This window comes from Orbilia oligospora (assembly GCF_000225545.1).
Source record: "Orbilia oligospora ATCC 24927 unplaced genomic scaffold scaffold00054, whole genome shotgun sequence".
Taxonomy (NCBI): Eukaryota; Fungi; Ascomycota; class Orbiliomycetes; order Orbiliales; family Orbiliaceae; genus Orbilia; species Orbilia oligospora.
Genome location: NW_011645611.1, coordinates 2,321,942 through 2,348,642, shown reverse-complemented (window position 1 = coordinate 2,348,642; position 26,701 = coordinate 2,321,942). Strand labels below are relative to the sequence as shown.

At 46.0% G+C, this 26,701-nt stretch overlaps 6 protein-coding genes across 6 annotated transcripts; 3 read left to right on the top strand and 3 right to left on the bottom strand.

Annotated features, from left to right (window-relative positions):
• Positions 1-140: 140 nt before the first annotated feature.
• AOL_s00054g709 (uncharacterized protein) lies at positions 141-1,232 on the top strand (the record flags this gene model as incomplete). The annotated part of the gene is made up of 2 exons (XM_011122025.1): positions 141-522; positions 595-1,232. The coding sequence occupies 2 exons, from the start codon at positions 141-143 to the stop codon at positions 1,230-1,232; spliced, it is 1,020 nt and encodes a 339-aa protein (XP_011120327.1).
• Positions 1,233-1,439: 207 nt separating this feature from the next.
• On the bottom strand, positions 1,440-2,608 carry AOL_s00054g708 (uncharacterized protein; the record flags this gene model as incomplete). Its single annotated transcript, XM_011122024.1, has 3 exons — positions 1,440-1,782; positions 1,861-2,057; positions 2,144-2,608. 3 exons carry the CDS (start codon positions 2,606-2,608, stop codon positions 1,440-1,442), a joined length of 1,005 nt encoding a protein of 334 aa, XP_011120326.1.
• A 549-nt stretch (positions 2,609-3,157) lies between these two features.
• On the bottom strand, positions 3,158-9,108 carry AOL_s00054g707 (uncharacterized protein; the record flags this gene model as incomplete). The annotated part of the gene is made up of 14 exons (XM_011122023.1): positions 3,158-3,495; positions 3,563-4,660; positions 4,722-4,985; positions 5,048-5,145; positions 5,208-5,365; positions 5,419-5,835; positions 5,905-6,060; positions 6,125-6,436; positions 6,501-6,528; positions 6,586-6,928; positions 6,992-7,460; positions 7,518-8,455; positions 8,528-8,782; positions 8,853-9,108. 14 exons carry the CDS (start codon positions 9,106-9,108, stop codon positions 3,158-3,160), a joined length of 5,130 nt encoding a protein of 1,709 aa, XP_011120325.1.
• Positions 9,109-10,511: 1,403 nt separating this feature from the next.
• On the bottom strand, positions 10,512-12,008 carry AOL_s00054g706 (uncharacterized protein; the record flags this gene model as incomplete). Its single annotated transcript, XM_011122022.1, has 4 exons — positions 10,512-10,590; positions 10,653-11,488; positions 11,552-11,762; positions 11,848-12,008. The coding sequence occupies 4 exons, from the start codon at positions 12,006-12,008 to the stop codon at positions 10,512-10,514; spliced, it is 1,287 nt and encodes a 428-aa protein (XP_011120324.1).
• Positions 12,009-16,545: 4,537 nt separating this feature from the next.
• Positions 16,546-18,046, top strand: AOL_s00054g705 (uncharacterized protein; the record flags this gene model as incomplete). The annotated part of the gene is made up of 4 exons (XM_011122021.1): positions 16,546-16,611; positions 16,682-16,711; positions 16,782-17,708; positions 17,777-18,046. The coding sequence occupies 4 exons, from the start codon at positions 16,546-16,548 to the stop codon at positions 18,044-18,046; spliced, it is 1,293 nt and encodes a 430-aa protein (XP_011120323.1).
• Positions 18,047-19,192: 1,146 nt separating this feature from the next.
• Positions 19,193-25,856, top strand: AOL_s00054g704 (uncharacterized protein; the record flags this gene model as incomplete). The annotated part of the gene is made up of 6 exons (XM_011122020.1): positions 19,193-19,517; positions 19,592-20,851; positions 20,904-22,438; positions 22,500-23,546; positions 23,603-24,052; positions 24,111-25,856. The coding sequence occupies 6 exons, from the start codon at positions 19,193-19,195 to the stop codon at positions 25,854-25,856; spliced, it is 6,363 nt and encodes a 2,120-aa protein (XP_011120322.1).
• Positions 25,857-26,701: the final 845 nt, after the last annotated feature.

Sequence of the window (26,701 nt, the reverse complement as noted above, 5' to 3'; positions counted from 1 at the left end):
GTCGCACGTCCACAACAACACCAAAATCATGTTGGTCTCGAGCTCAAGCACAAGCTTCGAAGCTCTTTCCTTCAACCACCAACCAACCATAAACCCATATTACCCAAACAGCATTACCACAAAAAAGTCCATTTTAAACAATGTCGTCGGAAGATATTGCCATCGATGCTCCTCCTACCGATATAAACCCCTACGAAGTTCTTTCAGTCCCTAAAACCGCCACGGACGCCGAGATCCGTACCGCATACCGCAAGCTCGCGCTCAAAACACATCCTGACAAGGCTGCGCCGGAAAACAAAGCTACCGCTCATGCCGAATTCCAAAAGATCGCGTTTGCGTATGCGGTGCTTAGCGATGAAAAACGACGGGCGAGATATGATCGTACAGGCAGGACCGACGAGAAGGTGTTGAACGGCGATGACGTTGATGATGAGGACTTTGATTGGGAGAGCTTTTATAAGGAGATGTGGGCGGATGTTGTTACCGGTGATACTTTGACTGAGTTTAAGAAGACATATCAGGGTATGTTGTTTTTTTTTGTCATGGTTTTTTTTTTTGAATCAGCTGGAGCTAACCTTGGGATGTCAATTATAGGATCTGATGAGGAGCGAGAAGATTTACTCGCAATCTTTGAAGAAGTTGAAGGTGATATGGATAAACTCTTTGAAAACGTTATGCTTTCGGACCCACTTGCCGACGAAGACCGTTTCCGCAAAATAATCGATGCCGCTATCAAGGCCGGCGAAGTCGAGGGGTACCCCGCGTATGTCAATGAAACGAAGAAGACCAAACAAGCGAGGAAGAAGAACGCAGAAAAGGAGAGTAAAGAAGCCATGGATTATGCGAAGAAGCTAGGAGTTTACGACAAATTATTTGGAAAGGACGAGAACCAACCAGATGTCGAGGAAGTTGATGATGAAGAACCTGCCCCATCAGCCCGTGGGAAGAAGAAGAAGGCCGTCACGACTAAGAAAAAGAAGGGAGGCAACCCGGAAGATGATCCCAACCACCCATTGGCGGCTCTGATCCGCAGCCGTCAAAAGGACAGGGGAGTCCGGGCTACCGACTTCTTTGATAATCTAGAAGCCAAGTATGGCCAACCAGCGGCGAAGAAAGGGAGAAAGAGAGTCAGCGCAGAGCCAGAACCATCTGAAGAAGATTTCTTAGCTGCCCAGGCTCGCCTAAATGGGAATGGGGGTGGGTCTGGAAGGAACAAGAGAACTCGGAGATAAAGACTCGCGTTCATCCACAACTCGGAAATCAACTGTACAATATTATTCTCGTGGAATATTTTTTTCGGCGTCTACGGTAGGAAGGATGGTCTGGATAGATACGTCTGATTACGTTTTTCTCTCTCTTTTTTTTACGAATTATTCCTAGTAATTAATACAGTTCGAGAAAGCAATAGATGAAATTCATGAAGAAATTAAATCATCTCATCATCTCAATTTCTTCTTTTTTGGTTCTAACCCAGTAGCCCGTAATATCGCCCATCTTAACTCATTGATTCCCTTTTTCACAGGCTCGCTAGATGTCGCCAGGATTTCTCCAAACCCTGAATGTCCTCCATAGTCTCTCATAACCCCTTGGACATCCATAAATACTTCATTGATATGGGGCGTTGCAAGTCTGTCTTTCTTCTTTTTCGGTTCTTCCAATTTATCTGTTTTAGATAAAACCAATTGATACGGTATCCCCATATCCACGAATGCCTCCATAATCATCATATCCACCTCTTTAAATCCGTGAATCGGATCAATCAACAGAAAAGCTCTTCGAAACCTTCAAGCACAAGATCCAAAATCAATACTCTATCCCATACAAACTCCTTTTCCGCACCCGAGGAGGGGTTATACATACTGCTTTCTTGACCTCAAGTACTCCATAATCTCTCGCCCCCAGGAATGCCGCGACCCGTGTCCATAACCCGGCATATCCAGCAAGGTTAAGCGCGCACCCCCAACTCCAAATGCATTCATTTGCTTCGTTCTTCCGGGTTTTGAAGATGTTCTTGCCATGCCCTTCGAAGCCATTAAAGCATTCAAAATTGATGATTTCTAGTAATCCACAGTTCCTATCAGTTACCACCAACCTCATTTCCCCAAACAAGGAAAAGTATATATATATGATTATATCATCTCACCCCAACATTACTTCTCCCCAAAAACGCAACCTCAGGCACCGCTCCATCGGGAATACTCGCAAACTCCTCAGCACCCCATAAGAACCGTACTGGGTATTGTTCAAAAAACCTAGCCGCGTACCTAAGTTGCTCAGCACTGGGTGTTTCAATATCCCATCTATAAGCCGTGGAAGACATAGTCGGCTCTGGGGGTTTAAATTCAAATCCTTCTTCGATATCGGATTTTGAAGCTTTGAATTTTTGGTTAATAGATTTGGGACTTTCTAAAGGTGGCTGGTTGTGTATTGGTTTGATTATAGGATGGGGTTTGGATTCTCTCTTGATCCTTTTGGATCGTTGTGATTCTTCAGGTAGGTCATCGCTTAACAGATCGTCAAGCACAGCGTCGAGCTCGTCGCGGGAGAAGTTAGCGCCGGGCTCGGGAAAGTTGCTAAAGTCTGCGTTTGATTCGGGTGAGGCACGCATTGAAGAGCGGACCCGTGGGTACGAGAGCCATGGTTTTGTGGAGAAGTTACATATTTTGGATGGTGTAGGGGATTGAAGGCATCGATGGCAGCGCCGGAGTAATTGGGCGGCTGAGGAGTTCATTCTGCACGTCGACATGTATGTCGTTGATAGGATTTAGCAGGCTTGAAAATTAGAATGCAACAGGGTTTTGGCGTTGTCGATGCTGCAAATGTCGGCAACACGGACGATGTTGGATTTTTGATCTGCTGTTTTTGTCGAGTTTACCTCGCAGGCCTCAAATGTTAATTAAGAGGTCGTGAATGGGATAGAATTTCAAAACTTTCATTCGCTACGAGTTTCCGACTTATAGAGGTCGGCTGCAAGGAGACGGTTTTATGTGAATATACATAGATTTCAGCAAATTCGGTTTGCTGTATGTTCCCCAATTCTAAAGAACGATGCACGAAATGAAAACAGTAAGGCCAGCATTAGCGGCCACTCGAATAGCCCAATTCTTCTACCAATCCCTGGGAACGAGACCAACCAGTCTAAAATTCTGAAAAAATATTAAACAAAAACTACGCAGTCCCCCAAAAAGTCCATAATCTCTTGCTCGAGTTCATTAAATCCCTCTTCATTTCTCTCATGTCGTGGTGGCATTGACATCTCCGGGTTGTTCATTTTATCGCCTATGCCTCCCTGTTCATGACCAGCTTCGGAGTTAGATTCCGAGGTTGTGATAAAGACAGGATTACAATTTTGTTTGCTTGAGGGTCTGTTTGAAATGTCTTGAAGGACTTCATCGTCGAATCTGACTCTTTTAGCTGGTTTAGCCGGTCCCGAAGGTACCAACGTCTCTTGAGTTCGTTTCATAGATGATGGGGGCGGCGAAGAAGGTAGTGTTTCTACATATTTTATTAGCGTCTAGAATTCGCAAGGGCATATGTTAAAAAAGCGATGTACCCAACATACCAGAGGATATCTCGTGTACCGCCTTACCGTCAGTACCCGAACTCTGTGGAGCAGTCATTTTGGGCCTCTTTCTCATATCTTCCTTCAGTAGAGTATGCTCCGGAATATCAAACATCGACCTCTCGTCTTTTTTATCCTCCATTTTTGAATTCTTCTCTGGCGTATCCACAGCATAGACATCAAGACTGTCTAACAAACCATCATTCAGTCCATAGAACCCCTCTTCTAGATCCTCTATTGTTTCTTTCCCTTTCCCCTTATTTATAGAGCCATCTTTCATCCTCACCTCCTCCATAAGCTCTGAGATTGTCGGAAAATCCTCGTCATCTTCCAATAGCGCTTCAAGTTCATCCGATATCGCTGATCGCTTCTGTGGAACTTGTGGCTTCTCTGTAGAATTATATAAAGATGTCGGGTTTGGAAGCTTAGGTATCTTGATGGATTTGTTTTTTTGACATTTGGCATGAAGTTCGTTTAGTCTTCGTACAGAATCGGCACCGTTTCCCTTAAATGAAGAAGAGGGCGAATCGTCATCCTTCGAAAGATCTATAAACACAGTCGAGGCACCCGATGTTGCTTCACTGACAAGATCAGATACCCGTTTCCGAAGAGGGCAGTGAGAACTTTTCGATTGAGGGAGCTCCTTTGAAATTTGTTTCTGAGAAGACTTGGTCTTGCTTCCGGACTCGGTACCCTTTGTCTTTGCAGGAGTTGACTGTATTGAGCCTATAGGCTTGGTGGCACTACTAGTTTTCAGAGCTGCTTTCTTTTTTAGCTTCGGCCTTTTATCCAATCCTTCCCTGCAGCAGAGATGTCTGCAAACAGACTTGTCAGCACATCGATGATTACAATCCCATTTACCATCAAGTCGTTGTTTTGGTTCATTTGATTCCTCAGGATCCTCTTCTTCCAGAGGCGGTTGGAGGTCGTCTTCGGAGCCATGGTTGATTGAGAATGATTGAGGTTCCTTGTTGTTTATCGGCGTCCATGACGGTGGCGGCATAGGTTTCGGCTTCTGTTGGCTGCCTATCGGAGGCTGACTTGTAGTAGTTCGTTGTATATTAGTATTGGCGCCCAGATTCCCGCTGATAGCATCCACTTTCATAATAAATATGAGTTAGCCTCCACCATTGCGTAATGTTTTGAATATGAACCATACATTCTAATAACTCTTTTTCGAACTCTTCATCTTCAAATTCATCAATCTCATCTTTAGAAGCCCTATTCCGTTCTCGACCGGGTGGTTTAAACGACTTGTTGACGATGGGCCCCTGCTTTTCGGTAAGATCGATAACTTCTTGATTTTGAGTGGCCATAGTAGCTCTCTTTTTGAGGAACGCCGACATAGGGCCTTCTTTCTTAGTTGGAGGAAATTGGGAATCCTGGACCTCAAACTCCACTGCGATGCTCTTCGAGGTGTTCACTTAATTTCTTTCGTCAGTTTACATTCATTTGTCCACTCATTCTCGAATTTAGCGCCCTCACCAATTTCTTCACAGGCAATGTAGCAATTTATTACTTGTCCAGGTTCCGTAAGCTCCGCTTGAACCATGACGTCTTTATTCGAGGCTAGTTTCAAGATTCTTTATAGTTGAAGTTAGCTCCAAGTCCCGTCAAGGAGAACTTATGAGATGCATTTACGTACGGCATTCGACGAAAGTCAACCAAGTAACCATCGGACCTTTCAACCAAAAAATATAAATGAAGCAACTTCCCGTGCCACTTCGCTGGTGTCTGCTCATTCAGAACCCCAATCTCGGCTCTAAAGTTGATCTTGACCGGATCCTTTCGATTTGCTTGGACCTGTAGATTATTAATATAACCCTCCAACGCCCCTAGGGCTTTTCAGCACTCACCTTTGTAACCTGCGTATATAGTCTGAACCTCGGTATCCCCGCAATATCTTGCTTAAGTTTAGCACCATATGGTGGATTTCGGCTCGCAATCATCTCGATCTTGTGGGCTTCCAATGCGTCAAGTTGATCAATGGTTTTGATGTCGTTATTAACAAATTTCCTGACGCCGACGGTGCCAAGTCCTTCGAGCTGGAGCAACATTGACGGGGAATTCTCCCAGACTTTTGCTTCGATGCATCTTGATAGCTCTAGAGCATTTCGACAGCTGATCGAGTCTCGAAGAAAAAGCTTGATATCACAAATGCTTCTTACGAGACGGTGTAGATGTTGGAAGATTAGAGATTTATCTTGGAAGAGAGTCGCCCGGTACTTTTGAAGGCCTTCAGTTGTAGGGAATTCCATACAGCCGATTTCAAACTACAGAAGAAAGTATTAGAAGAGTCTTTAGGTAACCGGCCAACTCCAGCGACTGGTGGGGAGACAAACCTGAATTAAAATATAGGCTTTATGCGCAGGACTATTAATATCGCCTTTAATAGACCATTTCATACTTGGCGAGCCATTGATTTCTTTCAATACTCCCTTCTCTCCGGACCGAATCCTAAATTCCTTGAACTCCTCAGCTTCGGAGAGGCATGTCAACTTTGAGAGTTTAATGTCAACGAGAGTCACATATTTGAAGAGATCACTAGATATATATACTTACGATCTCAGAGACCTTTGCTTTCTCTTTCAATTCCATAATATTCTTCATAGTCCTGAACTTGATGTAATACCTCGCCATAGCATCGCCGGGTTCAAGGCACTTAAGTTTCGTTTGCTGCCACTCGACAAAACCCGCTTCCGAGAGAGAGTCAATGTCCCTTTCCATAATGCTTTCGACTTCAGATTCGATGTTTTCGAATTTGAAATTATAGTAAGCTGGATTCGATTTCATGCGTATATACAAAAACGTCGAGCTAAGCCATTGCTTTGCTGATTCGATATCCGTGATTGTTCCAAGGCCTATTTCCGCATTCTATATTTATGCGTCATATCAGTATTATAGGAAGGATTGGAGTCAAAATCACAAGATGACATACCAGATGCTCTATAAGATTGAGATGAAGGCTGTTAAGAATTAGTAATGAAGCATATGGCTTTGAAAAAAGAGCTCATCTAGCCTACCAACTTTCCAACTTCTCTGTTCCAGATATCATACGCTCATATTTATCTTTCTTGTCTTTCCTCGTCATAATAACCGCTACACCCGTCGTATCAAACTGTGGGCGTCCAGCCCGGCCTACCATCTGCATGACCTCGAGGTCGAGATATTCGCGCATTTGACAGCCTTGCCAGCTAACAGTATTCTTAATAACGACTAAATGTGTCGGTAGATTGACGCCAACGGCTAGAGTCGAGGTGCAGCAGATAACAGAGAGGTGACCCTCTAGAAACAATTTCTCAATGAGAGTTCGATCCGTTGCCTCAAGACCCGCGTGATGAAAAGCCACGCCAGACCTCCCCGCTACTAAATTACATATTACCAACCGAATTAGTTCCGATAGAGGCGCTAATCAAGGTGGAAACTTACATTGCAAGTCCCTATCTCTCAGTGAGAAGTTTGTGAGTGGTGCAGGCCAAGGCTTTTCCATCCCACTCGTACTACTCCACTTCTCGGCCAAAATCTTCGCCGTCGATACACATATATTCCTTGTAGCACAGAATACCATGACGGGCTTCCTTTGTGAGTGTTTTTGAATGACTTCATACAGCTTCTGGTCTAGAAACTTGTCGAAAACAAAATCGTTTGAATTCGCCTGGTAGCCGTATACTACTTTCTCGAGCTTTACTGGCCGGAATTCCTCGCCGAGACGCTCCTCATGGGCTGGAACACTTGGATTGTCGCAATCTTTACCTAGCCATGTTGCTATATCCTTGGAGTTTGGGACAGTGGCACTAAGAGCGACGAAGCGAACTCTGGAGCCGATTGTCTTCATTCGGCTGACGACTACTTCAAGGGTTGCACCTCGATCTTCTTTGAGGATATGAACCTCGTCGATCTAACACATCCTTAATATATCACTTCTAGATCAGGTGTAAATTGAAACGGGACATACCAGGAACAACCTCACCAATCCCAAAAGCTTCTTGTGATCCGCCCATCTCCTTGTCACGGAATCCCACTTCTCCGGCGTCGTAACGATCAAATCTCCATTTTTCACTTCCGCTAACTGGTTGAATTGTGTATCGCCCGTCAACTCGGTACACTTCAATCCCAGCGACGCAAACTTCTTTTCCCAGTCCCGTTTTCTTTCGGCACACAGAGCTTTCGTTGGTGCTTGATAAATAATTTTAAAGGTACCAGGCTCAAAGGTTTCCATCAAACGACATATTGCGAGCTCCATTACTACTGTTTTCCCACTACCCGTTGGGGAACTTAGGACTATGTTAGTATTCGAGTTGAAGACTGCATCGAAGCATTTTGACTGGGTGGCATTGAACAGCTTATATGGGAAGACTGTGTGGTATTTTTTAGGAAGAGAATATATCGGGATTAGTTGTATTCCTTGTGCCATCGTTGGGGCATGGGAAAGGGATAAGACTTGACGAGGTGAATAGGTTTGCTCATGCTGTGTCAGTGCGAGTGTTTCTTCGATGTCCTCTATAGGTTGAAGTTGTGTGCGGGCATGATGATTTGACTTCTTGAGCAATGTATTCAACGGATTCTCCCGTGGTGACGTGACAGGAGGGGGACGAAGTGGAGCATATTGTGGGAGGACAGGCAAAGTACTGCCGGATTTATTGAAACCATAACCCGTTGTCCCTTGGCGGGACTGCGGAAGATGGGCATGTTGTGAAGAGACAGGTAAACTACGGCCGGATCTATGGAAATCATAGCTTATTGTCCCTTGACGGGATGGCGGAGGCATGGCAGATCTCGTAGGACTAGATTCAAGTTCAAATTCATCAGATGAACTTGAATGCCGTGCCTGCTTCTGTGCAACTCGGACTGGAGTTCTTGGCTCATTTATTTGGGAATGATGTTTGAAGCGGTCTATGGGTAGAAAAAGTAAGATCAATATATCAATAATACAACAGGAATTCAGCATTTTGGAGGACAACAGACCAAAAAAGGATACTGGTTGGTTCACTGAAGAGGTTGTGCCCGTTCCAGAATCTTTCATATGGCTTGTTGAGTCCGTCTGGGATGTTGAGAGCCTTGGAGGAGTTCGTGGTCCTATGGTAAGCCGACTTGGTGGTCGCATTGGTTCTTGAAGTCTCGCCTGTTGTCCCAAATGCGGGTTTGCTATAGAGCGGCCTTGCCTTCTAGATGGGAGGAAAGCTGCTTGATATGGACCAGCTGTGCTAGGCCGCGAAGCATCTACCAAGGGCAGGTTTATTAGACGGCATATTATCGGAGGATACTGATTAAATAAAAGATTGAAACTTACGATACCCCATACCAAGACTAGGATCTCTTGAGTATTGCTCTTCAATGGTGATCTGCGAATTGGTAAAGCTTTGAGAGCCAGCGAAAGTTGGTGGAATCTCGACCGAGTTAAACTCTGCGTCGGCATCATCTTGGAACATACTAATATCGTAATACTGTCTTGGTCGGGTAGAGGGGACTTCTAAGGGTCTGAATTCGGTACCAAGCTCCGAATTTGCAAGTTCCCGATCCATATCACGAATGTGAGGGCGAGACATCGTCGTTTCGTCGAGGTCGTCTAGGATGATCTGTATTTCTATACGCACACGAAACGTAGAGAAAGAAAAAACGAAGAAAGTCAAAAAGCACAAAAACTTTTGTATTCAATAATTTTATTATATTATCAAAACCAGCCAGCGCTGGTCGATGGATGATAGAGGAAGAGCAATTGTGGAGTTAGTGATACTGTATCTCGATGGTCCGCGGTTTCAAGTTGTAGAGCTAAGGAGGTAAATTTGAAATCATATCAGCGAATGGGTGTTGAATTAAGATACTGTATCTGCCTCCGCTACCATTCATTTGTAAAGTATAATCTCCTATGAAATCCCTTCATATATATGGTATGTTTTGCTAGAGGCACCTCTGTTTCGTGATGCTCCAGTTGAATATAAGAACTACGACACTTATTTGCGCGTAGAATAAAACAAGCCAGCCACCTACCTTACGTTACTATAAAAAAACCTTTGCCGCGCAAAAAAATAATCTCAAATGATTGAGGTGTATCTTAAATATATTCTAATGGGAGTATACTCCTAACGCAATGTTACCCTTGAGCCCGACACATCACGATATTGTTGAAGTTTCAATAGGATGTGTTGTGTGATATAACCGTATCCTGCATACAATTCAGGCCCTCCTGCAGCAAAGCTGTGCAACCAGAGCCTCGTCACACTAAGCCCGACATGGAAAGGTTTGCTTCGGCGGTGGCTGTTTGACATCGCTTGGGATCTTAAGCTTAATTCCACCCTCGTGGCATCAGATGGATGAAAATTGGTAGCCTCGATCTGAGACTGGGGTTTGTTAAGCTAGAATGTGGAATTGAATTTAAGTGGCACGGTTAGGCGTATCTGACCACCTGAGCTTGCATGCTCAGGGACCACGCATCTGATAATGCGATAAGGTCACAAGCTTGATGATTCAACCGTCCTGGCACGTATGGATGGGCTTTTCTTGAAATGTCATTTTTAAGCTCGCTATACAATAATATGGGGGGGTTTTTTTTTTGAAAATCTGATTTTGAACGAGGGTTAGTCCTCGAGTTTGTACCAGCCACCGTCATCGAGCTTTTCTTCTCATCTCCCGGACTTAGATGATTTTGCAATCTCAGAAAACAAAGGGAACCGACCCAACAAAGTTTTGTAGATAAGAATTGAGAAATATACTGAAATGAAGCGAGTAAGCAAAATATAAAAAAAAAAAGGAGAAGCGAGAAGGAAAATAAAGGAAAAAATTACTCAGAGTACTCCCAGCAAAAGCTAATGATACAAAGGATAGAAACCAAAGACAAAAAAGAAAAAAGAAAAAAGAGAACCAGACACCCTATAGATTTGAAGGAGAGAAAGAAAAGAAAGATAAGGATTCACAAAAGAAAGTAATTCTGGTTTATATCAGTTCCCTCCTCTTATGGGATGGGGATACCAGGTCCTTTGCCCTGTTCGTTATCGGGGTAGACGTAAAAAGATAGCCCGATAATGATGTAACTATCAAGGTAATAAGTCAGCATTTATGTCGGTTCACACGTAGAAGAGAATCAGATACGTACGTTCCAAGTAGCATAGCTCCCTCCAAGTAATTGGACTTGCCATCTTGGATCAAATAATTAGTAATTAGAACGGAAACAAAGAAAACTGTTGTTTCGAATGTTTGGAAGAACAAGCTCATCTCACGGCCCATGATCCAGCCAAGAATAACGAGGAATGGGGTCACGAGAATAGCGATTTGCAAGCTGCTACCGATAGCAACACCGATGGCGAGGTCCATCTTGTTCTTGGTGGCGACGACAACGGCAGTTACATGCTCAGCTGCATTTCCGACAATCGGCAGAAGAATTAAACCAATAAAAGTCTTCGAAATATTCGTTGTCGCGACTATGCTATCGATGCTGTCGACAAGGTACTCGGCACAGATAGCGACCATGAAGGTGACAATCACTAGGACCAATCCAGCACTCCAGACGGAAAGGGTAGGTGTCTCGGTTTCTTCCTCTTCGTCTTGCTCATCGGCAAACAAATTGGTATGCGTCTTGAGTTGGAAGAAAAGGTAGAGGATGTAGAGGATGAGTAGAACGATAGATGCTCCACGAGAAAGGAGGAGAATGCTGGAATTATGGGATGCATATTGTTCCGGGTTCTTGATAGGGTCGATATTGTTGTTGAAACTGTTATAAAGAGCGGCGGGGATGATGAGGGAACCGGCAGCAACAGCCATAAGAGAAGACATGGTGGAAGCGACGGTAGAGTTGAAGGTCTGTTCCTTGTACTTGATTCCACCGAACAAAAAGCAGCATCCGAGGACCAATAGGATGTTGGAAAGGATGCTACCGAGCATGCTAGCCTGGACGATACGGATTTCATTTTTTTGCAGAGCGACGATGCTGACCTATGAAACGATTCAGATTAACAAGAGGTAGCCAAAGAATAGGACAAAAAGTCTCGGACTTACAATCAACTCGACGGCATTTCCGAATGTAGCATTAAGTAATCCACCCAAAGTCTGACCGACATAAAGGGAGATTTCTTCTGTAGCGTAACTGAGGAGGGCGGCAAGGGGAACGATGGCAAGGAAGTTGAGGGTGAAGATTGTGATGGGTGCCCATTCGAACATACCAGCAATGATCCCGATTGGCACAAAGACAAGCAGAACATTGACGTAACTATAAGTCAAATTTATGTTAGCAAGACAAGGGTCCAAGCCAATAACGCAGTTCGGAACAACAGCCTTAATAGTAGTCCACTTACTTGCTAGTTAGCACGGACATAGTCGCATTCCAGCCTTCCTTCGCATGTCGCTTGACAAAGTTATCGTCGCTTCGGACGGTAGACCCGAGTAACGGTGTATGTTCGTTAGTGTGACCGTTGATGCCGTTGGTACCGGCCTCTGGATCTCGGGGAGGAGCCATATTGTCGGGCTGTTGTGAGTCTTCAAAGAGCCAGGCGAAAGATGAACGGCGTGAGGCAGACCGTTTCAGTTGGACTGTAAGGCTTTCCGGGACCCAGCCCAGAACTTCATTAGATATTTATTGATATTAAGAGTTCGGTGTATCATAGGGAGGCAAGGTTGATGTTGATATTGTGTGGGGGAGAAGCGGGAAGTGTTTTGCGATAGGATGAATGGGGGTATAAAGTAAGTAGCAGTGAAGAAGTAGGTCCGGTACTTAATAAAAAGTATGATGTGCGAAGGCCAGCGACAGATTATTATCGCTCAGGGCCGCCCCAGCGCAAACACAATTATATTTGGCCGGCTGTTAACGTTCGATAAGCAGTGAATACTAACTCTTACCACGCCAACAACGAACAAACTTGCAGTTTCTCGCTCCCTTATTATCCCATCTGCTTCATGCACGTTTCGCAAAAGGAAAAGGAAAAAAAAACAAAGACAAGGCAGGCGAAAGGTTTTTCCCCTTTGTCACTTTGCAGGCCTTGTTTTACATACGCGGGGAATGCAAAGCAAAGCAAAGCCAGCATATATCTTGCGCATGGAGAGAGGAGAGAGGGGCTGTGCAAACGAAACTTTAATACTCCGACGACAGCTCAAACGAGCAGGCCAGCGCCTGCTTAACTCGAGTCGATCTGTTGGCCCATGGCTAGACCCAGTCCAAACACTCTTTCGACGGATTATTGCTAACTGTTTTCAACCAAATAACCGATCGAAAAGACCATTTGAATCAGATCTAAAAGACCCCACACTCTAGGTGCGAGAACAGAGCATAACCTTGTTCTGACAGGCATGGATCATTCCCAAGTATCACTGGAGCGGTGAGCTTGCTTGAGGCGTATGATCACAGCTGCATGAAGTCATCCATAAGTCACCCAACAAACAAATGTCAGACAAAAGTTTGTAAAGGGCCGGGAGGACAAGATACATGTGCATGCAAGTCAACGAAAAGCGAAAATGCAGACGACTGGCAACAGATATATCTCCTCGACGGAGCATATTTCCTCATCCTAGTCGATCATGAATTAGGACCCACGTGCTGTTGTGGAGGGCTGTAGCAAACGAAATAAAGGACAGCGAATTCAGGAACGCTGGGAAATCGATTCGGTGCGCCTTCACTCTGCCTCGCCATCTTGGGTCTCTCGCCAAGTACTTAATTACCAGCGGGTATCCAAAAGTAGCCGAGAAAAATCCATCGTGTTGTGAAGGAGAAAAATAATGACTTGATCCGGGGGAGAATAAAGGAGGAAATTGTACTTGAAATTCTCCTGGAAAAATTGAAGGGGAAATCAAATTTCACTTACACATTGAGCTGGACTTTTAATGGCGATACGGTGAAGTAAGAGAGGAAGATAAGTAGAAGTGTCGATGGGTCCACTGCCCGACGTTTGGGGGGTTTGTTCAAGGCTTGCGGCAAGGCGAATTCGAACTCGGTGTCGATATGCCGCAAAGGACTGGAGTGTGTGTATCACCGGCTATGCAACTCTCCGGCCAACAATTAAGTACAGGTTAAGCGTGGTTAATTATGAACAGCTGGCAATTGGTAAAGGAGGTTAAGTGTCGGATACGCTGGTCACTTCCAATGAGAGTTTGAAATCGTTCGACAATTGTTTTTTTGTTTGTATGCGGTATAGTGGGGAAGAAGGGAGTCGAAAGTAAATAAATGAAGAAAGAGAGAGCGAACGTAGGTAGTCGAATAAATATTATGCTGCTGATGACACCAATCGATGAGAAATCGTGGTCTCGATCGATTGATTCGAAAAATTAAATTGATATGTATACTTCTATAAAAAAGAAAAGATTTGAAAAAAAAAGAAATAGTGCTAGTGTAAAATCCCCGAGTAGAGTACTTTTAACTTTAAATTGGAGAAGAGAATTGAATAATCCCCCCCCGGCGTGCTAGTGTCGGAGAAGGTTTGCAGAGCAGTCTGGAGAAATACGTGAAATACGTGAAATACGTCAAAGTTATAAATTTTAAAGGTGACAATGACCTCAAAATCTGGTGTCAATTAAGTGTTTAAGTACTCCAGCTAAGTAACAGAAACAAGCTAAAAGTATGCACCAGGCATCTCAGCTGCTTTCGAACCAGAGAACTCTGTTTTTCACAGAGACTAAGCTTTTCGATCCACAAAGAACCTGGTAAAATGACGATGTTATCTCCGTTACGGGTGGACTGCATTCCTCTACACAGGAGGGTCCCTCACCCTTGACCATTTCTGCGTTCGTGGCATGGCATATCGTGGCTGTGGCGAGAGATTATCCAAGAATTTTCAAGCGAGGGATATGATGAGATGGGCTGATGTCAGAGCAATTTCGTTACTGTTTCAATTGGATTCGATTGGATTCAGTTCAATTGAAACGATCAGGTCGGGTAACAAAGGGCGATATCACCATCGAACTAGGTACTTAGCCTGTCTGTGTATGCTGAATGAATGAAAGAATTAGATAATTTGATAAGTTGATTGATGCATGATGCATCCCCGAAGTTTAGGCTTGATCGATTCAGCAGCGAGCGCGGGTGGTTTTTTTTTTTTTGCCAACAGTACCGGTGAATAAATCTAACTGCCGGTACCGGTCAGTTCCCGTTGGCCAGCGCTAGCTAAGTGTACAAAAGGGATACTTGAAGCTATGAGATAATATAATGAGGTGGTCGGGATGCAATGGAACGCCTTTTCTTTGCATGTGTCGGCACCGGAAGCCATATCGGTGTGTGGGAGGTTCTCGTCAAGCGTGAATACTCGGAATTTCTGGGGGTCGCCTCAGTTTAGTGACTAGCGTCGTGCATCCTATCCAATTGCAAGTATGTATATATCTCTTGATACCTATTTAACTTAACATACGAGACAAAATGTTGGATGTTGTATCGATTTATATATATAAAACGCATCGATGCACATCTATATAAGATGTGATATGAAAACGGTCGTTTTGGAATCAACTAACTGACACAGGATAGTAGTTTGAACCAATGAAACCAGATCTGGTCTGCTGCTGCATCTGTAGTATACCCGTACTAGCTGCACCGATCTATTGGATTTTTGCCCTGCAGTACTATAACTAGTCCGTACACTGCAGAACAGCTGGGCTAATTTAATTATATATAATTGGTAGACAGCCTCATGATCATGATAGGATTATCGATTATGATAAACGTATATACGTATCTGCACACATCAATGCAAATTAATGGGAATGGTATCCGCAAATATTGGCCTAGGTGGGTAACTAGGTCCCGTTGAATTTAATTCTTACATTCAAATTTTTATACTTTTCTGGAAATCAAGATATACGATGTTATACGAGATGTATATATATAATATTAGTGTACGGTATACGTACGCTACTACTAAGCTTCAGGGACTTGGTGGTTTGTGGCACCTAGCAGCTGTGAGGCCACGGCCACTGACATGTCGGTATTTCACCGCCACAGCTGCACAAGTGCAGGCTTGCAAGCCGAAGCCAGGGTTTACTCACGATGTTGCATGTTGCCTCCTGTTATGTAGCACCGATGGACAGATTTCAGATATATATCCGGGAATGCGGATACCAAGCAAGGCGGCTAGTAAGACAAGGCCAACCGGTGGATCCATAGAAGCTATTGTACTGAATTACAAGTAATTCAAATGCATAGAGGCAAACAGGACTATACTAGCTATGTCATAGATACTTACTTACTTAGTACTACTAGATAGATGTATGTCCGACAGCCTCACCGCCAAGGCCTGCCCAGATAGTTTGTGAAGCAAGCAGGTACTTAGTATATACTCTGTACGCAGGTATAATTACAGGTAAGTCCAAAGTACCTAGTACAAGTACTAGCTTTTGGAATTGCATTTGCATTCTCGGTAGTTTGTGGGCTGCCTTTTAAATTTTAACTCAATTCCGCAGGCAGTCCAATAGCGAAAGTTGAAGCATATCTCCTAGTGTAACTCCCACCTGCTATTTTGCAGCTAGCTGTCGTCGGAGCTTGTCTTGCTTGAATGGATTGAATCGAAATCCGGACACTCCCAGCCATTATTAATTTTGGTTATAATCCAACTGGCTATTAATATTGTTTCCTCTCGTCCATAGAATCTGTTACGGACCCTGCGTTCCTGAACGGGCCATTTTAGACCAGAAGTAACGTTAACATCACTGGCAAGGGGCGGCTGTGCGTATTTGGCCGAAGTACACACTCCTTTTCCCACCTAAATTCTCGTAACCATTGTCACCACTTCTCTTGATCATCCTCTCTCTTCCACATCTCTTCAACTATCTGTTTATCGAGTCCCTGCAAAAACTCGAAGCCTTCCGACGATTTCCCACCTTTTTTTCTCGCAAAAAACAAACTCGGAAAACGTAATATCTTGCGCACGATCGCGTCTCGACCGAAACACCACTTTTTTCTCCTTGACGACCGGTAGACAGGCCTGGATCATTCCTGTTCATAGGAAGGAAGGGAGGGGAGAAGGATTTAGTTCCCCGGATTTCCCGCCTCCTCGTAGGCTGTACCAACGGCAAAGATGGTTGATAACGCGAGGAAAGCATACTTCATGGGGATTCCCATGAAGCACGTCTCCCTTGTCACCGTGCGTAACGATGGTTCCCATACGTTCTGGCCTTTCTACGGATGTCATGACTGACAAGGCTTGGGAGTAGCTCACATTTCAAAATTCGGCGCTGATATTGGTACGACATGCTCTCTCCTTCTTTGGGTGACGGAAGTCGCCGACTGACGTACTTTGGGAATTACAAATAGATCATGCACTATTCACGGATTATGCCTTCGTCTCCTGGTGGCCGATACCTTACCTCTACCGCAGTCCTTATGAATGAAGTCATCAAATTTCTCATCTGTTCTCTTGTCGCCCTTCATGATCAGTCCAACCGGGATGGTCCGCATACAAGCTGGTTCGCAACTGCTACAACCGTTTACAATGAAGTGTTCAAAACCGATAGTTGGAAACTTGCTATCCCGGCGGCACTGTACACCTTGCAGAACAGTCTGCAATATGTGGCGGTCTCCAATCTCGATGCGGCAACTTTCCAGGTGACATATCAACTCAAAATCCTTACCACAGCCTTGTTCAGCGTTAGCATGCTTGGTCGTAAACTGTCTGCTCGGCGATGGGTCTCTTTGGTCCTGTTAACCCTTGGGGTGGCTATCGTCCAACTCCCGTCACCCGGCCCGGACGCATCTGGTGAAGGGGCAAAATCAACTTTGAAAGCTATTCGTGATCTTATCGAGAATAGGTCCGCTACCTACGACGGCATTCACAAGGATAACGATCCAGCCTCGCAAATGAATCGATCTCTTGGTCTATCGGCAGTTATCGTTGCGTGTACTATCTCCGGATTGGCTGGTGTCTACTTCGAAAAGGTCCTGAAAGGCAATTCGGCGACTCTTTGGGTTCGGAACATTCAGTTGTCCTTTTATTCCTTATTTCCGGCTTTCTTTATTGGGGTTGCTTGGAAGGATGGAGCTGAAATTGCAAGACGGGGTTTCTTCGATGGCTACAATGGAGTTGTATGGACAGCTATTGGCTTCCAAGCGCTCGGAGGTATCGTTGTCGCCTTGTGTGTCAACTATGCCGACAATATCGCGAAGAATTTCGCCACGAGTATCAGTATTATATTAAGCTGTGTCGCCAGTATTTACTTTTTCGATTTTCAACTTTCCATGCAGGTAAGCGAATATCCCCACGTGTGGCAAGAATATATCTTGGTTCTAACATCCATCCTTCGTAATATCAGTTCCTCATTGGTTCCATGGTCGTTCTCTTCGCGACCTACCTCTACTCCAGAACCGATGACTCCAAACAACCAGTATACGTCCCTTTAGAGAAAACGACGACGGAGCCAATCTACCCTCCTCCGGAGCAGAAGCCGAGGCTTGAGAGAGTCGGTTCGTTGCGAATGAATCTTGCCCCTTCAACAGCCCTAGGTATTTCTAGCCCGATATCTGAGCGCCCCCGGAGCCCCGCTTTGTTTGCCAAGTATGCCGGAGAGAAACGAGATGATTAATTGAGTTCTCAAGCCCGGAATATTCCCAGCGACATAGCTTTGCCCAAGAATGATCCTTCCAAGACAAAACAATATCGCGGTTCGAGGCAATCATAATAACTATTAATCTTTTAGCAACTGCGGCAAAGTAATTTCTGTACATACATAATATCTAGCCTCGCATGATAGCATGACGTCTATAGGTGCCCAAAAACTTAGAAGTATTCATCAGCATTGTTTTGGCGGTTTGTGTTTTTGGCATCTTGTTATTTTATTTTTGTTCGATTTTGCATTGGCCTGTTGATGGTATTGAAAAGCCGGTGTACTAGTTTACTCCTCGGGACATTTGTCCTTTTGATATTTGGCTTTATACACGGTATCGAGCATGCTCATCCTAACTGTAGCGTTCGTTGGGAACTTTTCAAGCCGGTATATATGGGTTCTTTACTTAAATTGGGTCTGGGGTGCGTAGGTGTAGATAGAGGCGTTGTATCTGTCAAGATAAGAAGATGATTTAGGTTTCGAAACGTTTCTTTCGATGTGTCTATATACAATAATATATCAAATCAATGGGTCTTCCAGCTACCTACTTGGTTGCTTGCCGTGTAAAATTTAATCTTGCCCTCTTATGATGTTAGTTTGGCGCCTGAAGTCTTGTAGTATCATATTGATATCGTTCGTCATGGTGGTGGTGGTGGTGGTGGTGGTGGTGGTGGCTATGGTTTTTTTTTGGATCCTTGCAACCGATCAATTGAGTTTCCCGCCAGCAACGAAATTAATGGACCCAAACTAAACACCACACACACGTCTTCCAACCCTCCTCCACCAACCTCCAACCTCATCATCTCGCCATCACCTATCCCCACGAGCGTATCATCTCCCGTTCGCGTCGGATAATCAAAATTCTAGCATCAGTATTAACTTGCTACTACTTCACTTACCTTCTTCCGCTCCTTCTCTCCTGCTTTGCCGGTTATTGATTCCTTCTCACTTGGTAAAACAACAAACATCAAAACCACAAACGTGCAGGCGCGTCCTCAACCTCAACCCCGAAATTTCATCACCACCCTTACACCGCTATCAGCTCTTTTGGCTCACCTACGAACATAGTCCTTCACACTTATAACAACTAATCTATACGATTCTGGTCCTCAGAATACCGCCATGATGGAGGTTGACGTTCCTCCCATACAAACGTCGCAACTGACGCCAGGGAATTATGACATCCCAAAAATTTCAGCCTTCTTGGAACTTCCTCAAGTGACCATCGAATCCCTCGCTGGAATCAGTGAATCGTTCGTCACGGCCATTCTTGAGGCTGTTACAACGAAGGCTCGCTTTCACGATGAGCTTAAGGCCGACAAACTGCGTTTGGAAGTGGAATTGGAGCAGAACACCCGTACCTCGAATGCCCGGGTTAATAATATGAAGGCTAGAATGGAAACCTCACAAACAGAAACTCAGGATTTGCGAAAGCAGGTTGCTGAATTTGGTAACCACAGATACCCCTCTATCCTCCTTTACATTTATCGTTTCAGAAGTTGCTAACCAGCCATAACTGTACAGAAACCAAGTGTCGTACCCTCGAAGCCGACCTAAGCCATCTCCGAACCAGCACATCCTCGTCTACCGAAGAAACCCGTACCCTCAAAGCCCGAATCTCTACTTTGGAGTCTGAGAAACGAGAGACCTTGGAAGCCTACACTCGGAAACTCAATGAGATTGACGACGTTCAAGCTGAATACAGCCGACAGCAGACAAAAATCCTCGAGCTACGCCGCGAAATCAGTACCGTTGAGTCCAGGGCCCAGCAAGCTGAGTCTGCCCAGACTTCAGCCAAATTCCGTGAACAGACTATCAGACAGGAACTCGAAATTGTTAAAAAGAACAACGAATGGCTTGAAAATGAGTTGTCGATCAAGCAGACCGAACATTCCAAATACCGAAAGGAGCGCTCGGCTCAAGTTAGTCAGCTCGAGAGAAACCTAGAGGATGCTCAGTCAAAATCCCACATGGCCGAACAAAAAGCCAACTCCCTGACGAAGAGATACGAGGAGGTCTGTCACAAGGTCGAGGAATCTCAATTGAAGATCAAGGCTCTCACCGAAGACCTTGCATCTCGTGAAGATGACTTCAGAACAGAAATATCCAACGCCAAGCGGCTCGCCGACCTTTGGGAGAACAGCACCAAGTCTGCTAGAGACCGCATCAAACAACTTGAAGACTTGAGAGAGCAGCAACAGTCCCAAACAGCCGAGGAGGTTGGAAGGGTTCAGGCTCTCAACGAAGCCCTCAAGGAAGAACAAGGTGTACTCCACAAAAAGATTCAGGAACTAGAAGTCCAAATTGAGCGCCTTGAGACCGACCTTGGTTTGTACGCCTCTGGGGCGATCCAACCTATCGCCCAGTCGCCCGCTGCAAGCAGACGAGGAAGAAACGCTATGACGCCTGTAAGAGGTACAGGTACACCCGAACGCCACCTTGTGTCGCCCGCTGCGCATGCTATCGTCATGTCCCAGAAATCCGGCATGTCACTTACAGAGGTTTATACGGATTATGCTGCTGTTAAGCGTGAACTTGAGGCCGCCAATAATCGTAACCAGCGACTCCAGGAAAGTTTCGACGAGCTTATCCACGAGTTGGAGGACAAAGGACCCGAATTCGAAAACCAGAAAGCGGAACTCGACAGGGCCGCAGAAGAGATCGTAATATTGAGTGAGCTGTTACAAGAAGCCAATAACAATAATGAACGCGGCACGAAGGAGCTCAAGTCTTTGAAAAAACAACTGAAAGAAGATACTAAACAGATCGAATCTCTGAAACAGCGTAAGTCCATAGGTCCCACTAAATATATGAAAACAACACTAACACTATGTAGAAATCAGGGATTCTGGATCTCAGATTCAGTTCTTACTTGCAGAAGTTCAGCACCTCAGTCAAGGCATGGGCCCGATGTCCGCTGCAGACCAGGCTAGATTCAGAAAGATGGCTATACAAGGAATTAGTATGGGCCTGCCTCAAACTGACACTGATCGACTTATCAGTGAGCGTCTTGTCGTGTTTGCGAATATCAAAGAGCTTCAAGAGCAGAATTCGGAACTCCTACGTGCCGCCCGTGCTGTCGGCAAGCAGCTGGAAGACCACGAGGTGCAGATGCGCATGGAGGCCGAAGGTGCAAAGACCCGTGAGCTCCAGGAAATGCAGCAAACTCTGGACGGAATGCGCGACGAAATCCGAAGTCTTGAGAAGAGAGCCGAAACATTCGTTCGAGAGCGTGATATGTTTAGAAGAATGCTGCAACACCGCAATCAACTTCCTGCCGAGATGCAAGCCGACAATGAAACCAACGCCCTACGACAATCAACCAGGACCGAGCCTGAAACAACAGACAAGACAGACTATGGTCAACTCCTCCGCGAACTTCAACAATCTTTCGACCAATACAAAATGGAGGCCTCCACCGACCAGAAGACTCTACGTGAACAGGCGAATGTTGTCCAGAATGAGAAGAACGAATTGCAGATCCAACTCACTAGGATCAACGGACAGCTTGAATTGGCTGCTTCTCGATACGAAATGTTGGGTGGCAATCTTGAAATGATGAACAGCGAAAACCGTGAATTGCGGAAGCGCAACCAAGAGCTGTCGGACCTTCATGCCAAATTGGACCTTCGCAGCCAACAGATTGAGCAAGAGCTTGTGGAGAATCGCTCAATTCTCGATAGTGTGAGAAATGACAATGTCAAGCTTAAGGCAGAGAAGGACCTTTGGAAAAATATCGAAGAGCGCTTGGCCAAAGATAACGATACTCTTCTCTCTGAACGCGCCCAGCTAAAGAGTACGATCAACAGCTTGCAAGCAATGCAGACTGAGAAGGAACAGCTAGAGATAGAATCGAAGAGACGACTCACTAGTCAACTTGGAAGGCTCGAGGGTGAGCTTGAATCTACGAAGAAGCGACTGACTGACGAAGTTGAAGAAACCCGGAAGCTCCAGTTACGTCGGGATACCGAAGCCACCGCAGCCCAAAAGAAGATCGACGAAGTCAACGCTGCCCTTGCTTCTGCCCGCGAGGGCATGGTTGCCGCAAAGACGACCCAAGACCATCTTCAGTCCAGGGTCGATGAGTTACAGATCTCCCTCAAAGCCGCCGAAGAGAAGATTAGCGTCTTGCAACCCCAGAATAATCACAATGTCGAGGAGGAGGCTCTCAGTCGGGAACAAGATCTCCAGATTGAAATGAGTGAGCTTACGCGTAACCTCGAGTTAGCCAGGGCTGACCTGGAATCCGCTCGAGCCGATGTTGAAAAATATAAGGAGATCAGCCAGAGTAGTGAAGATGCCCTTGAAAGTATCAACGCATCTCATGAGACATATGTTCAGGACACCGAACAGCAGCTCGAGGAAAAGAGTGTAAGTCACCATATTTGCTGTCCTTCGACCCGAAAATTAAATGCTAATAATTTCATAACAGGCTAAAATTCAAGACCTTGAAAAGCGCGTGCAAGAAATCACTGCCGAACTACAGACATCCAACGAAGAGCTTACTAACCTCCGTCAAGAACAAGCTGAGAATGTTCGGATCAAGGATGACCAGCTCAAACTACTGGAGAGCGAAATAGCCAGTCTCAAAGAAGAGGTTCAGAGCCAGATAGTTACAAGCAAGAGGCATCAAGACGATCTCAAGCGACAAGCCCAAATCGCCCAAGAAGCCCAGCAATCATACGAACAAGAACTTATGAAACACGCCCAGGCAGCCGATGCTCTCCAGAAGATTCGCGCGGAGTACACGAACTTGAAGATGCAGGTTCATGGCTTCAAAACGGAAGCAGAAACTGCAAGATCCATGCTTGAATCATCAGCTACCAGCTGGGAGACGCAAAAGGAAACATACGAGAAGGAGCTCAAAGACGTCCGGGCACGCTGCGATGATCTCGTCAAACAGAATAAGCTTGTTCACGACCAGTTCGAGGTTGTCAGCCAACAGATTGCAGACCTCCAAAAGGACCGCGAACGTGCAATTGGCGAACTCGCAGTTGCTACCTCCGATCAGTCTTTGGAGGAACTCAGAGCAGTCATTACCTACTTGCGCCGTGAGAAAGAAATCGTCGATGTACAACTCGAGCTCCAAACCCAGGAAGCCAAGAGGATTAAAGTCCAACTCGATCATACCCGAAAGCAACTTGATGAAGTCCGTGTTACTTTGTCCGAGGAGCGGGCAAGGGAGACAGAAGCAATGCGCCTTGCTGCTCAGAATGAGGAAATCAAGCAAAAAATGGGAGAGCTGACTGTTATTCGTGAAAGCAATGTTACTCTCCGCGCCGAGCGTGACAAATTTGCGGGTATGGTTGAGCAACTAAGGAAGGAGGCTGCAGACCTCAAGGCGAAGATGGAGCCATTAGAAGAGAAGATTGCCATGTTGGAAGGAGATGTCGAAGTTAAAGATGGACAAATGAAGTTACTGCAAGAAGACAACGAAAGGTGGAAGGCACGGACAAACCAAATTTTACAGAAATATGACGTGAGTATCATTGAGTTTTCGTACCTTTAGAGTCAGGTCTAACGCAATATCAACAGAGAATTGACCCTGCCGAGCTTGAAGGTCTAAAGGACCAGCTTAAGTCCGTCCAGGAAGAACTGCAAGAGACACAAGCCAAATTGGCTGCTTCTGAGGCCCGACTCCAGGCTAGTGGCACGGAGATCCAGACAAAGAGTGCAGAGGCAGCTGATCTTCTTGCCAAAGAAGGGGTGAAGTGGAAGGCAAGACTCGATAAGCTCGTGGCTGAGACGAAGGAGAAGCTGGCTGCCAGGAGACAGCTGATTGAGGAGCAGAAGCGAGAGATCACAGATCTCAAGCAAACCCTTGAACAGACGCAGGCTGCTGCGACATCTTCATCCGCAAACTCCGAAGAGGCACTCAATCAAGCCCGTGCCGCCCTAGAAACAGAAATGAACAACCTACAGCAGCAATTCCAAGCACATCAAACACAGCAGGCAGCGGAAATCCAACGGCTAACACAGGAATTGGTATGTTCATTTGAAGTATGCTCCATTACATTATCATCGATGCTAACATCAACTATAGGCCGATTGCAATGTGAGATTAGAGGAGGCCCGTAGCCAAGCTTCGTCCCTAGAGGCACAACTATCAGCCGCTCGTGCAGCCCAGCCACCTTCCACAGATGCACCAGCTGTTTCTACAGAGCAAATCGAGGCTGAGGTTGAGCGCCGAATCTCTGAAAAACTGCCGGAGATCGAGGCTAAGGCTGCCGCGGCTGCCGCCGCCGCCGCCGCTGCTACCAGTGTTAGTCAACCGGCTAGCGAAGAGGTCAACACTGAGGCCATTGTTGAGCAGCGCCTCTCTGAAGAGAAACAGAGGTTTGAGGAGGAGAAGAGGCGATTACGTGAAAGCTATACCGCAAGTGCCCGCAACCACGTGTCCAAGATGACTGCCGCTAAGGATAAGGAACTTGCGGATGTGGCAACGGTTAAGGACAAGGAAATCGCGGATTTGAAGGCGGCTAACGAGCAGCTTGGAACCCAGGTTGCTGAACTACAGGCTAGTGTTGAGGCCGCGAAGACTGCAGTACCGGCTGCAGAAGGCGCAGAAGCACCACCACCACTACCAGCGGCGCCATCCAGCGACCTATCAGAAATCGAGGCTCAATTGCGTACCGAACTTCAGACCGCCCAAGAAAAGATTGAGACCATCGAGAAGGAGCGCGCCGAGGTTGAAAGAAAGCTCGAGACCACGAGTGCTGCCCAGAAGCGTCATGAAGAGAATATGAAAGCCATCATCAAGAAGAATGTCGAGGCTCGCGTTTCCCAGCAAAGGGAAAAGCTAGACAAGGAATTTGCAGAGAAGCTTGAGGCTGCGAAGAAAGAGCTACCTGCTTCCGATCCATCCCAGGCTCCACCTCCTGCCGCACCCGCTACAGGTGGTGAATCCAATGAAGCCGAACTCAACGCCCTCAAGGAGAAACATGCTGCGGAGCTTCTTACCCGGGATCAAGAGATTACGAAGAAACTTGAAGACGCCCGTGAGTCAGGTCGCAAAGAGATGCAAATGAGGACCCGTGTTCAGGTATCAATGCTAGAAAAGAAGAATAAGGACTTGACTGAGAAGGTCAAGTCACTCGAAGGCGCTCCCGGCGCTCAGCTTACTTTGCAATCGCCCGGACACCCGCCTCCAAGTCAGCTACCTCAGCCCGGTGCTCCCATCGCTCCTGCCTTCGGTGTCATGCAGCGGGCTAGTACCCCTAATCAACCACCTCCAGCATTTGGGCAGCAAACCCCACAAGTTGCGCCTGCCTTCGGACAATCACACACTCCACAGCAACACCAGCAACTCGCACAGCCTAGTGGTATCCCTCAACCAGGCGGCAACCAAGGAACCGGTCCAAGTGCTATTAAGAATATGCGCGGTGGCATCCAATCGGGCATTCCAAGAGGCGGAGGAAATATCAGAGGAGCATTCGGCGCTCCTCGCGGCGGCATGCAGCCTGGCATCCCACAACCGCAAAGCATTCAAGCTGTATTCGGAGCCGGTCCTGCAGGTCAACCACAATCGCAATTGCCACGGGGCGGAGCAGCGGGACGCGGCGCTTTCGGCCATAGACTGAGCCGAGGCGGGCCAGCTGGTATCGCCGTTCAACCACAATCACACCCAACCCCTGCCCCATCTGGAATCCCTGTTCCGGGGCAAAACGCTCCGAATCCGTTGATGAACGCTCAGGCTCGAGCCTTCACTCCGACCACTGGCAAGAGAACGAGAGAGGATGGAGAAATCGTGGATGATGACCCGTTGAAGAGACAGAAGAGCGAGGAATAGTATAATCGTTCTAACGGCACCGTTGCACGCAAAGCAAGAAAAAAGAAGCCGGGCAATGGCCAGACGAGCTAGAAGCCCCTCCCGAATTCTTATTCTGCTCCTCAAACTCCTCGACCTTCACGTATTCCTTGCTTTGACGGGGTATCATCGGTTTCTCCATCACCAACGCGTAATTCTCATCGACCTCCACCTACAATATTTGAACAAATCCTACAATCCGAAAGACACCAAGCTTTGGAGTCTTGGATGCGCCCACCGCTGCCTCCTAGTAAAAGCAAAACCCAGGCGCGAAAGGAACGTTTTGGGCCTCAGCCTCCCAACGAGTGAAGGCCGCGCCCTTTATCCTCGCCCATGTTCAAACAGTTACCTGCATAACTTTCCTTATCTCGTTTTGTCTTTCATCTAATGGACTCTAATTCGTCTTTCCAATGCACCCTCTAAAAACCGAGAATGTTTCTTTTTTTTTACAGCAACAAAAGGTCACGGCGATCTCATGCATTCAGCTACGCATTTTGATCATGGTGTTTGTTCTTATGCTTTCCCCCACCCCTCTTACGAATTGCTTTCTTCCCTGTTTTACCTTTATTTCACGTCGCGCCACTTTATTCGTGTACATGCATTATCAATATAAGGCTCCTCAGCTTGTTTTCTTATTGTTTCAACGCCTTTTTTCGTTTTTCTTCTCTATATAGGACATTAATGGAATCTGAGGGACGTCATAAACTCATGGGAGTCGTGACCATCTTCTTTGTGGTATTTATCATATCAATTTCGTTCCATAAGTTACTTAACTGCGTGTCGTTCGTGATTTGATGCTAGCTGCCCGGCCCAGGATTCACCTGGCC